General features: G+C 41.3%; 1 protein-coding gene across 4 annotated transcripts in view; it reads right to left on the reverse strand.

Annotated features, from left to right (window-relative positions):
- The window catches only part of AFG1L (AFG1 like ATPase), a 192,854-nt gene that overhangs the window by 21,735 nt on the left and 157,317 nt on the right, over positions 1 to 13,802 (reverse strand). Inside the window, exons 11-13 of one of the 4 annotated variants that reach the window (XM_077289597.1) lie at positions 13,067 to 13,207; positions 7,877 to 7,990; positions 6,984 to 7,011 (exon numbers count right to left, since the gene is read on the reverse strand). In XM_077289597.1, the coding sequence (XP_077145712.1) occupies positions 6,984 to 7,011; positions 7,877 to 7,990; positions 13,067 to 13,207 (283 nt within the window). Of the gene's footprint in view, positions 1 to 6,983; positions 7,012 to 7,876; positions 7,991 to 12,383; positions 12,432 to 13,066; positions 13,208 to 13,802 lie in introns of those variants that run through there. The other 3 variants (XM_077289596.1, XM_077289599.1, XM_077289598.1) reach the window with 3 other exon arrangements.

The raw sequence follows: 13,802 nt of genomic DNA on the forward strand, positions 1-13,802 counted from the left end.
AAACACATAGTATAAAGCAGCAGACACACAGTATAATGCAGCAGACACACACAGTATAGTGCAGTCCCACCTACACAGTATAGTGCAGCAGACAAACACAGTATAATGCAGCAGATACACACATTATAGTGCAGTCATCCAACACACAGTATAATGCAGCACACACACACATACTCACATGCACTATAATGCACACACAGTATAATGCAGCAAACACACAGTAGAATACAGCAGACAGACAGTATAGTGCAGTAGACACACACAGTATAATGCAGCAGACACTCATACACACACTATAATGCACACACAGTATAATGCAGCAGACACACACACTCACACACTATAATGCACACACACAATACAGGGCGTCTTAGCTTCTCATCAGCTCTACTGCTGGCACACTCTGAGTCAAAGGCAGAGGGGGAGTGATGGGAGAGGTAGTGTCACCTGACGCACTCTCATCCATCACTGGTTTCAACTGTATCAGCCGACAAGTGGAATGCACGATGCAGGGAGGATGACACCGAGCCCCTCTTACTCGGGCCCCTGGAGGAGCGGGGGCCCTAGGCAGCTAACTGGTCTGCATGCCCCTAACGCCGGCCCTGGTGCCTACTAGAGTCTCCGACATCTCTCCGAGTAGCTGACTGATAGAAGTGGATTAGAATTTAGTCGGCATTTGACCAAAAATATCCCATCATTATTCCAGCTTTATCTTTTTATAGCATCGTTACCTCTACTCTATGAATCAGCCACAGGTAAACACAGTAAGGATGGGCTGCCGATAATGGGCCACTACTGTGTGCTTGCCCCCCGGCCAAAATTTGCCAGCCAGCCCCTGTCCCAAGTGCAGTGGCAAAAACTATTAAGCGCTACAAAGATACTGGCTCACATGAGGACCGCCCCAGGAAAGGAAGACCAAGAGTCACCTCTGCTTCTGAGAAGTTTATCCGAGTCAGCAGCCTCAGAAATCACAGGTTAACAGCAGCTCAGATTAGAGACCAGGTCAATGCCACACAGAGTTCTAGCAGCAGACACATCTCTACAATAACTGTTAAGAGTAGACTTTGTGCAGCAGGCCTTCATGGTAAAATAGCTGCTAGGAAACCACTGCTAAGGACAAGCAGCAAGTAGAAGAGACTTTTTGAGCTAAAGAACACAATGGACATTAGACCAGTGGAAATCTGTGCTTTGGTCTGATGAGTCCAAATGTGAGATCTTTGGTTCCAACCACCGTGTCTTTGTGTGACTCAGAAAAGGTGAATGGATGGACTCTACATGCCTGGTTCCCACCGTGAAGCATGGAGGAGGTGTGATGGTGTGGGGGTGCTTTGCTGGTGACACTGTTGGGGATTTATTCAAAATTGAAGGCATACTGAACCAGCATGGCTACCACAGTATATTGCAGTGGCATGCTATTCCTTCTGGTTTGCGTCTAGTTGGACCATCATTTATTTTTCAACAGGACAATGACCCCAAACACACCTCCAGGCTGTGTAAGGGCTATTTGACCAAGAAGGAGAGTGATGGGGTGCTACGCCAGAAGACCTGGCCTCCACAGTCACCAGACCTGAACCCAATCAAGATGGTTTGGGGTTAGCTGGACCGCAGAGTGAAGGCAAAAGAGCCAACAAGTGCTAAGCATCTCTGGGAACTCCTTCAAGATTGTTGGAAGACCATTCCCAGCGACTACCTCTTGAAGCTCATCAAGAGAATGCCAATAGAAAGCAGTCATCAAAGCAAAAGGTGGCTACTTTGAAAAACCTAGAATATAAGACATAATTTCAGTTGTTTCACATTTTTTTGTTAAGTATATAATTCCACATGTGTTAATTCATAGTTCTGATGCCTTCAGTGTGAATGTACAATTTTCACAGTCATGAAAATACAGAAAAATCTTTAAATGAGAAGGTGTGTCCAAACTTTTGGTCTGTACGGTATATATACAGTTATATGAAAAGGTTTGGGCACCCCTATTAATCTTAAGCTTAATGTTTTATAAAAATTGTTGTTTTTTTGCAACAGCTATTTCAGTTTCATATATCTAATAACTGTTGGACACAGTAATGTTTCTGCCTTCACATCTCATCAACAGAGCAGCGCCTTCTCTTTCAGTCTGCTCTATTGATGGGGTGTCATTGGAGATGTCACGCTGATTGACAGCCTGCTACCTGCAGTTAAATAGTGAGGTGCTGGATGTCAATCAGCGTGACATCAGTCTAGACACCTGTCAGCAGAGCAGAGAAGAAGAAGATGCTGCTTTGTCAAAGTGACCTCAACAGAAGCCACAAAATCATAGGCAGGAGCAGTTTGTCACCACTATGAGCCAGCAGAAATCGTGGTTGGGCAGAACAGGCAGGTAGTTAGCAACTATCCACCTGTTAGTTCTTAGCTCCATATGCAAAAATAATAAAAGTCCCAGATAACCCCTTAAATAGACCATCTTATCAGAATGTTACCAACATAGTTATTTAGAAGCAAAAAGAGGAAATTAATTAAGCCCAAATAAGTAAAGTTGCCTGTATTACCCAACCTCAATTAGCTCATATTTAGTTAGCCTATGGTAATAACAATTTAGGACACTTGTAGAAGTGATACCATAGTTACCACCTGTAGATTTTAACTACTGAGAAAAGTTCCTAAGAAGCAAATATATACACAGTTATATGAAAAAGTTTGGGCACCCCTCTTAATATTAATGTTTTATAAAAATTGTTTTTTTGCAACAGCTATTTCAGTTTCATATATCTAATAACTGTTGGACACAGTAACGTTTCTGCCATGAAATGAGGTTTATTGTACTAACAGAAAATGTGCAATCTGCATTCAAACAAAATTTGACAGCTGCATAAGTATGGGCACCCTTATCATTTTCTTGTTTTAAATACCCCTACCTACTTTTTACTGACTTACTAAAGCACTTTTTTGAGTTTTGTAACTTCATTGAGCTTTGAACTTCATAGCCAGGTGTATGCAATCATGAGAAAAGCTACTTAAAGTGGCCACTTGCAAGTTGTTCTCCTGTTTGAATCTCCTCTTAAGAGTGGCATCATGGGCTCCTCAAAACAACTGTCAAATGATCTGAAAACAAAGATTATTCAACATAGTTGTTCAGGGGAAGGATACAAAAAACTGTCTAAAAGATTTAACCTGCCAATTTCCACTGTGAGGGACATAGTAAGGAAATGGAAGAACACAGGTACAGTTCTTGTTAAGGCCAGAAGTGGCAGGCCAAGAAAAACATCAGAAAGGCAGAGAAGAAGAATGGTGAGATCAGTCAAGGACAATCCTCAGACCACCTCCAGAGAGCTGCAGCATCAACTTGCTGCAGATGGTGTCACTGTGCATCGGTCAACTATACAACGCACTTTGCACAAGGAGAAGCTGTATGGGAGAGTGATGCGAATGAAGCCGTTTCTGAAAGCACGCCACAAACAGAGTCAGCTGAGGTATGCAAAAGCACATTTGGAGAAGCCAATTTCTTTTTTGAAGAAGGTCCTGTTGACTGATGAAACCAAGATTGAGTTGTTTGGTCATACAATAAGGCGTTATGCATGGCGGCAAAAAAACACAGCATTCCAAGAAAAACACTTGCTACCCACAGTAAAAATTGGTGGAGGTTCCATCATGCTTTGGGGCTGTGTGGCCAATGCCGGCACCAGGAATCTTGTTAAAGTTGAGGGACGCATGGATTCCTCTCAGTATCAGCAGATTCTTGACAATAATGTTCATGAATCAGTGACAAAGTTGAAGTTACGCAGGTCATGGATCTTTCAGCAAGACAATGATCCAAAACACCGCTCCAAATCTACTCAGGCATTCATGCAGAGGAACAATTACACTGTTCTGGAATGGCCATCCCAGTTCCCAGACCTGAATATCATTGAACATCTGTGGGATCATTTTAAGAGGGCTGTCCATGCTCGGCGACCATCAAACCTTAACTGAACTGGAATTGTTTTGTAAAGAGGAATGGTCAAAAATACCTTCATCCAGGATCCAGGAACTCATTAAAATCTACAGGAAGCGACTAGAGGATGTTATTTTTGCAAAAGGAGGATCTACTAAATATTAATGTCACTTTTCTGGTGAGGTGCCCATACTTATGCACCTGTCAAATTTTGTTTGAATGCAGATTGCACATTTTCTGTTAGTACAATAAACCTCATTTCAAGGCAGAAACATTACTGTGTCCAACAGTTATTAGATATATGAAACTGAAATAGCTGTTGCAAAAAAAGCAATTTTTAGAAAACATTAAGCTTAAGATTAATAGGGGTGCCCAAACTTTTTCATATAACTGTATATACAGTTAGGTCCATATATATTTGGACAGAGACAACATTTTTCTCATTTTGATTATAGACATTACCACAATGAATTTTAAACAAAACAATTCAGATGCAGTTGAAGTTCAGACTTTCAGCTTTCATTTGAGGGTATCCACATTAATATTGGATGGAGGGTTTAGGAGTTTCAGCTCCTTAGCATGTGCCACCCTGTTTTTAAAGGGACCAAAAGTAATTGGACAATTGAATCCAAGGCTATTTCATGGACAGATGTGGGCAATCCCTTCGTTATGTCATTCTCAATTAAGCAGATAAAAGGCCTGGAGTTGATTTGAGGTGTGGTGCTTGCATTTGGAAGGTTTTTGCTGTGAAGTAAACATGCGGTCAAAGGAGCTCTCCATGCAGGTGAAACAAGCCATCCTTAAGCTGCAAAAACAGAAAAAACCCATCCGAGAAATTGCTACAATATTAGGAGTGGCAAAAGCTACAGTTTGGTACATCCTGAGAAAGAAAGAAAGCAGTGGTGAACTCTTCAATGCAAAAAGACCTGGGCGCCCATGGAAGACAACAGTGGTGGATGATCGCAGAATAATCTCCATGGTGAAGAGAACCCCCTTCACAACAGCCAACCAAGTGACCAACACTCTCCAGGAGGTCGGCGTATCAATATCCAAATCTACCATAAAGAAAAGACTGCATGAAAGTAAATACAGAGGGCTCACTGCACGGTGCAAGCCACTCATAAGCATCAAGAATAAAAAGGCAAGACTGGACTTTGCTAAAAAACATCTAAAAAAGCCAGCACAGTTCTGGAAGAACATTCTTTGGACAGATGAAACCAAGATCAACCTCTACCAGAATGATTGAAAGAGAAAAGTATGGTGAAGGAGTGGTGCAGCTCATGATCCAAAGCATACCACATCATCTGTAAAACACGGCGGAGGCAGTGTGATGGCTTGGGCATGCATGGCTGCCAGTGGCACTGGGTCACTAGTGTTTATTGATGATGTGACACAGGACAGAAGCAGCCGAATGAATTCTGAGGTATTCAGAGCCATACTGTGTGCTCAGATCCAGCCAAATGCAGCCAAACTGATTGGTCGTCGTTTCATACTACAGATGGACAATGACCCAAAACAAAGCCAAAGCAACCCAGGAGTTTATTAAAGCAAAGAAGTGGAATATTCTTGAATGGCCAAGTCAGTCATCTGATCTCAACCCAATTGAGCATGCATTTCACTTGTTAAAGACTAAACTTCAGACAGCAAGGCCTACGAACAAACATCAACTGAAAACCACCGCAGTGAAGGCCTGGCACAGCAACAAAAAGGAGAAATCACAGCATCTGGTGATGTCTATGAGTTCAAGACTTCAGGCAGTCATTGCCAACAAATGGTTTTCAACTAAGTACTAGAAATGAACAATTTATTTAAAATTATTTAATCTGTCCATTTACTTTTGGTCCCTTTAAAAACAGAGTGGCACATGTTAAGGAGCTGAAACTCCTAAACCCTTCATCCAATTTTAATGTGGACACCCTCAAATGAAAGCTGAAAGTCTGAACTTCAACTGCATCTGAATTGTTTTGTTTACAATTCATTGTGGTAATGTCTATAACCAAAATTAGACAAATGTTGTCTCTGTCCAAATATATATGGACCTAACTATATATATATATATATATATATATATATATATATATATATATATATATATATATATATTTTACATAATGAATGAGATAGATACCTTCTGCGGGCAGGCGCTGACGGTGGCGGCTGTGCTGTAGCATGATCACATATGTAAATTCCTCCTCCAACATGGTGCCTGCTGATGCTACTGCACAGGAACGGCCGGTGCCATTTTGAGAGAATTTTTTTTTTGCGTTCCTGTGCGTTCGGCGGGCATGTCAGAATGCTGCATGCGGACGCATCCGCATACAACGCATGTCCCTGCATACCCAATGTTAAGGATAGGTACGCAGGACGCATGTGGAAGTAGGCAGAGCTTAAGGGAGGATGTACGCAGCTATACCCAGACCAGTCAAACTCAAGTGTGAAACCAGCCTTAGATATGTATTGGACCAAATTCCTTTTTTAACACAATGTCTCCTTACTATCAGCACCTAAATTAGGTTGATCTCTTTTGAGATAATATGTGAGATCTTTTCAGAGGATTTTTCTTATGCCTACTTTCATATGTATAAGTTAACTGTTTAAATATTTCTTATGCACGTTCTTTGTCTTTTTTACTACTTTTATTACTCGTCTCTAATTGTGTACTTAATAAAATATACTAATTTTTGAAACTTTTATACTCCGTATCCTCCTGTTTTTCTATGTCATTTTGGAACAGTTTCTTCTCTGATCCCCTGCGCCAATTTGGTGCTTGGTTTCTCAAGCAAATATGTTATTTGGTTGTTTTTTGTTAAAATACCCATTGGTATTGCAGCCACAGTGTATTTGCATCTGCATATTCAGTTAATATCTTAAGTAGTAATGACAAATCTCTGGATTTTCTACATTGTGCATAGGGAGGTATGTCAGTTTCCATTCTGGTCGTGCACCCTCTCCACACATAATACTGTAATAATAATTTTGATTTCCATAGCACCAACATATACCGCAGCACTTTACATTTTAGAGGAGACTTGAACAGACAATAAATAGATTACAGAATAACATATAATGCCGATACCTGGAGGATGGAGATCCCCGCTCGCTAGCTTACAATCCAAGACGAAATAGGGAAGACACAAAATGCAGATGGTAAAAAGCGCTTGTGTTGTATGTCCTGCCATAATATACTAAATAGTCTAATCAGATAATTTTGCATAAAACGTTCACCAAACAGTATGTGTACAAGTACAGGCACAGAGGGATGTTAAGTGCTGTTAAGTGCAAGGAGGGTGTGTGAACAGATGATTTTGAAGAATATTTTGTATGGGCAAAACATGTTTTTTAGGCCACACTTAAAACTGAGTATTGGGAATTAATTGAATTGTCCTGGGTAGTGTATTTCAAAGGGGCAGCATGGGAGAAGTCTTGGAGATGGGAATGGGAGGCTTGGATCATTGAGGATTTTAGTTTTACGTTATTAGCAGAATGGAGGGCAGGGCATGGGTAGAGTGGTAGACTGACACAAGGGAGGAGATGTAGGGTGGTGCTGAACTGTGAAGCGCTTTGTGGGTGAGAGTGATAAGTTTATATTGGACTCTACAGCGGACGGGCAATCAGTGCATGGGCACCCATCAGTCCAAGACCGTTGTTAATCAGAACAAATTACAGCTGGATCTTCTTAATCTCCAGATCATTTGTGGTAAAAAGAAAGTATGTTTCGTGGACAGCCCAATTGAAAAGAGTTTGTTTTGTTCCTGGCAAATGGGTTCACACACTTTGATCAAAGTGTTGCATAGCGGTTAAATAGACATGAGCTTGTCTGCACATCCTATCCGAATCAGCAGGAAAGTGTTGTCATGTTTGCATTATGAGAAATCATCACAATACACATTGTTATGTTGTAAATTAACAACCACAATAGCCCGGCATAAATGCCACATTAGTAGTGGATATTGCTTAGTGACCAAATACCTGACTAATTTCCAGGTCATCCAGGAGTATTCTAGACTCTACATCCACAGAATCTTTAAGCTTTTGCATAAACAAGCTTTGCAAAGGTGTTTCTGCAGAGCAAACAACACGCACCTTTAAAAAAAAAAAAAAAAAAAAAAAATCTATTAGTAATTTTTTTTTTTACATTTTATTTTTTTTACTAATTTCATTGACAATTTTCCAAGTGAACTATACATTTTTAATGTCACAAATAAACCCAGGATAAGATACATGGGAAGAATTGTAATGTTTGAGTGCTGAAGAGGTATGGGGAAAAGGGCTCAGTCATGAAAGTATTACTTCTAGGGTAGAATATGATGGAACATGTCTTCAGCTGCATAAGAGACTGTCCACACCCTGCTTAATGTGTCCATAGGCTTTAACAAGTCTAACATTTGTCCAAGTACTGTCCATTATGAATAAATTGGGGTGGTATTGTTTGGCATAGTCATTTTTTCACTTTAGTGAAAATGCAACTACAGAAATGGCTACAAATTAGATAGTCTATAATGGCATAATAAACAAGGCTGTGTAGCGAACAAAGGCAGAAATGTATTTATTTATTATGCTTTGCATATATTGCGCTATCTTATTCCGCAGCACTTTACAGACATCATCATTACTGTCCCCCATTGGGGCTCACAACCTAAGTTCCCTATCAGTACGTTTTTGGAGTTTGGCAGGAAGCCGGAGTACCCGGAGGAAACCCACGCAAACACCGGGAGAACATACAAACTCCTTGCAGATGTTGTCCTTGGTGGGATTTGAACCCAGGACTCCAGAGCTCCAAGGCTGCAGTGCTATCCACTGAGCCACCCTGATGCACAGAAATAGTTAAAATGCTACAGTAAAAGGCAAAGCATAATCAATTTTCATACTGCATTAAAAATGGCACTTTTTTCATGGTACATGTGATGCGTGTCAGCAGTTTGTGCACTTGGTTATGTTAGCATATCCAATCACTATGACAATTATCAATGTATGTATTATTCAGTGCTTTATAAATAGTTGCTGCTTTAAAATTCCATTTTGTTATGTTTTCTTTGTCAAGAGCAAGGTTAAATGACATTTCAACATCCGTACTATTTCAGGAAAAGCAATATCTCACAGGAATCGGTGCAATTACGATAATGAAAATAGAAGGACACAGAGGCTGACAGTGAAAGTTTCTAACTTCGCACAGAGACAGCAATGTGTTGCCATAAGTTACATGGAACATTCTTGTCTTTGTGTTAGCCTATGTGTTGAGTATTTGCTTGCAGAAATTTCTGCAAGGTTTCTGCATATCTTCACAGTAAAAATACTGTAATGAATGCTTTTTTGAGCTAAATAAAAATATTAAAAAAAAAAGTTTTGTGATGTAATTTCTTGTTTCAACACCACCTTTTTCATGATGATGCAGTGGCATCAGGGTAATGCATTAGGGCTTGGTGTCAGCAGCTGTCACTTACATCAAGCCCTAGGCTTAGTAATGAAAAGGTGTCAGCCTAACACCCTCATTACTAAGCAGATAAGTAAACACAAACACACACATTGTCTCCAGCCTATGTAGGGGTGTTAACAGAATGAACCTACATAGGCTGTAACCAACAGCAACTGTTAATTTAACCCTTTTCTGCCATTGGACAGAAAAGTACATCCAATGGCAGAACCCTCGCTTTGATGCGGGCTCCGGCGGTCAGAATAACCCGATCTATAAAAAAAAAAAAAGGATTATCCTGATCGCTAAACGGTGTAGCGATAAAAAAAGTCAAAACGCCAGAATTACGTAATTTTGGTCTCCGTGACATTGAATATGCTCCTGGGCAGAGAGATACCTACTGTCTTTGACGGCAGTTCACCTGAAAGGCTCTTTCAACACCCAGGCAGACTATCCGAGACGCCAGGATATACAGCCAGGAGAATGGAGCCTGAGCAGCCGGAGCTTCAAGATGCTCGTAGACAGGTGGGGTCTACCAGAAATCAACCTTTTTGCATCTCGCCAAAACACGCAGGTCAAAGCCTTCTTCTCCCTAAACCCCAGAAACGGCTCCAGAGGGGTAGATGCTCTAGCCCAGAGGTGGAATTTTCCCCTGGCCTATGCATTCTCACCGATCCCAATTTTAGAAAAGGTCATACGGAAAATCCGAGAAGAACAAACACCAACTATTTTAGTAGCCCCGTTGTGGCCAAAAAGGAGCTGGTGCAACCTGATTATTGACCTACGGGTAGACGGCCCGGTCCAGTTACCAGTAGGAAATTACCTTCTCTCGCAGGGACCCATTCATCACCTGGATCCCCACAAATGGAATCTGGCGGCATGGTTACTGAAGCCCAGGTGCTGAGAGTTGCTACACTTCAAAAATCAAGAAAACCAGTAACCAATGCTATATACAATAAAGTTTGGAAAAAAAATTCATCTTTCTGTCTTCCTGAACTACCAGATCCCCTCAATCCGAATTTGTCGCAAATTCTAGATTTTCTACAAAAAGGCTTAGAAATAGGCCTCAGGCCTAGCACTTTAAAAGTCCAGGTCTCTGCCCTCAGCTCTATTTTTGACCAGGATCTGGCAGATCATCGCTGGATTAAGAGGTTCATGATGTTAGCTTCCAGAATGAACCCTAAAACACAATCGCTGGTGCTCCTATGGGACCTTAATTTAGTATTGCAGGGGCTTACAGGTCCACCCTTTGAACCTTTATCCTCCTGTTCTCCACAAAATCTCATTTACAAGACAATTTTTCTGGTGGCTATAACCTCGGCAAGAAGAGTAGGAGAACTCCAGGCCCTGTCAATGAGAGAGCCCTACTTGTCTATTAGGGATTACTCCATAGCACTACGTCTCAACCCCTCTTTTCTTCCAAAAGTAGTCTCCGAATTCCACCGCTCCCAGGAAATTGTCCTACCTTCTTTCTGCCAAAATCCAGCAAATCCAAAAGAAGAAAGTTTTCATACTCTTGACGTCAGACATGTTGTACTATACTACTTAGAGCAAACCAGCTCTTATAGAATTGATCAAAATCTATTTGTCCATCCCTCCGGACAAAATAAAGGGAAAAAAGTAGCAAAAAGCAATATTGCTGGCTGGATCAAGAAAGCTATAGCAGAAGCATATCTTGCTCAAAACAAAACACCCCCAGTGGGGATTAAGGCCCACTGGACCAGATCCACTTCAGTCTCCTGGGCAGAAAGAGCAGGCGCCTCTGCGGAACAGATATGCTGGGCAGCTACGTGGAGTTCTTTGCATATTTTCTCCAAACATTATAGATTGGACATATTGCCCAACAAAGATTTAGTCTTCGGCCGGAAAGTTCTCCAGGCTGTTGTCCCTCCCTAGCGCCAAATTAGTTGGCATTCCTCGTATGCCATCGTGGAAGGTGACTAGAGAAAATAGAATTCGACTTAGCGGTAATTCGGTTTCTAGGAACCTTCCACGGCGGCGCTAGTTCCCTCCCTATACTCCTGGATAAAATCTGGGATTCAAGGTAAACCAGTGCTATGGTTTTCAGTTATAAGTCACTGGCAAGTGGGAGGTGGGATGGTCTTTTAACCCCTCTGTATTTTCTGTTCCCCATTAGGGCAAAGAGGCAACCTCCGTATGCCGTCGTGGAAGGTTCCTAGAAACCGAATTACCGGTAAGTCTAATTCTATTTTTTTATTCTTATTTGAATATGTATGTAATTGCTTTACATGTTTGTTTGTTTGTTTTTTTTTTTTTAAGTGTGAGCACAGGCACCGGCTGACGAGCGATTACATCTCCCATCAGTGGCTCCTGCTATTACTGTTATCAATGACAGCAGACACAGCCTGATGGATGGAGCAGTCTCATGAGCCCACTACTGCTGACCTGCGGTAAGCTTTTTACTGCAGATCACTGCTGCGGGTCACAGTCACAGCTGCGGGGTCACGTTGACATCTAACAGCATGACCCCAATGCGCTCTGACTGACGGTCTTGCTGGCGGTAGTGTTACCGACGATCAGAACCACCGCTGGTGTTTCCCGCTCTGTCACATAGATGACAGAGTGGGAAACACCATAGGACACTGGTTAAAACGCAAATAAAAACTTAGCAAATCCACAAACATTTCTATACCTGCATTTTTGCTGCAGATTTGACTGACTCAATTGAAGTCCATGTGTGGGAAACGTGGCAGAAACACACAAAGAATTGACATGCTACAGAAAAAAAAAATGCACTACAAATACTCAAAGGAAATTTACTGGTTGTGTGCACAACACTTCAGGATTGTCATTGAATTAGTTTGCACAAGGTTTCCATGGCTGTTTTGGCCCATTTCTGTGTGGAAAAATCACCGCAAAAACGCATGAGACACGCACTGTGTGGACATAGCCTTAGGGTGCAAGCTATGTGAGTGACATGATACAACCATTATAATTGTAGTAGAAAGAGGAGAAAAATGGAGAGCGTTTCATAGGCAAGGATCTGTGTGATCAAACAACTGGATATCCCGTACCCCTAAGTAATCAATTCTCACCTTTGTGTAGAAAACAACACTTGTGCAAACCTGGTAGTACGCCTTAGCTGGATCCAACCTGGTCCATCAGTGATAGAATGATTTGTGGAGAAGAAAAATGTAGAGTTTGGCATACAGTCCCATTATATTAAATGAATATTCAGTACTACAGCTTTTTTAGAATAGTAGTACTGTATTAAATTGATAACAGGTTTACGTGTTTCTATGTAATCATTTGATGTTCAAAGGTCCCGATGAGGGGATCAGTACAATCCTATGGTACTGAGTATTCATAGATTGGAGCAGTGGGGCATGCAGAACCCTGCATTCATCTCCACGAATGACATGATACAAGTAATATTATTCAGGTAAGTCCTGGTCAATAATACACTATACAAAGAAACACATACAGTTATGTGCATATACTAACCTATCCCCCAGCAAGAGGCCAATAGCACCCTTACAATGAGGTTCCACAGAATCTGTGTTGCAAAACATCAGTACAACATGCAAACGCTATATGAACTGCCATTTGTACAGGGGGGCCTACACACCAGCATGGCTTGGCCAATTTATTTTTAAATAATGGGATTAATCAGGAGGAGAGGCTGTAAACCTTATACATTAGTAAGTGCCACATAATCATGTCCCCACACATTTGTAAAAGATAAAGTGGTCAGCCCCTTTTTTCTAACATCAGTAATTTATCTTTACCTTATGATCATAGAAGGCATCTATGAGAGTAATAAACCTGCGAGCCTGAGAACGTTTCGCCATATTGAACTGCGGGATTTGCCGAATAAAAACGGTGTCAAATTTCTTGCACATCTCCAAGTAATCACTGGCGCCCAGAGGCTACAATGTAAAAAGAAGCAAGTCACCAATGGGCTTAGGACTATTTTCACAATCAGTGTTCATTTAAAACAGTGTTTCGCAAACCCAAAAGTTATACTGCAAAGCTCTTTAAAAGATGATAGACTTGTAGGATTGCTACTTCCAGTAGGTGGCACTAGATTCAAGTCCTCTTGTCTGAAGAGACAATTTGCATATTCAATTTCCCAGAGTAGCATGCAAGGCTTTTAAGTCTCCTCATACTGGCATGCCAGACCTGGTATGTCACTCTCCACAAGGAGAAACCTCACCCCTTAGATTCAAACTCAGTCCTCAAGGCCCCCAACTATTTCACAGGTGACAGAACATGTGGCAGTTTCTGATGACTTAAATAATAATTGCATCACCTATGCAATACTTAAGAAATTCGGAAAACATGACATGTGTGGGGCCGTGAGGACTGGAGTTTGGGAAACACAGATATAAAATATTCAGTCTCCAATAAGAAAGAATTCCAAGAACACCTTGTCACATCGATAACACAGCTTATAAAAGCAGATGTGCCATTGGAAGTTCTGGGCCAAGGGCAAGAGGCCCAATACTTTACTGCAGAGGAGTT

The sequence above is a fragment of the Ranitomeya variabilis genome, chromosome 2 (assembly GCF_051348905.1).
Source record: "Ranitomeya variabilis isolate aRanVar5 chromosome 2, aRanVar5.hap1, whole genome shotgun sequence".
NCBI classification, from domain to species: Eukaryota; Metazoa; Chordata; class Amphibia; order Anura; family Dendrobatidae; genus Ranitomeya; species Ranitomeya variabilis.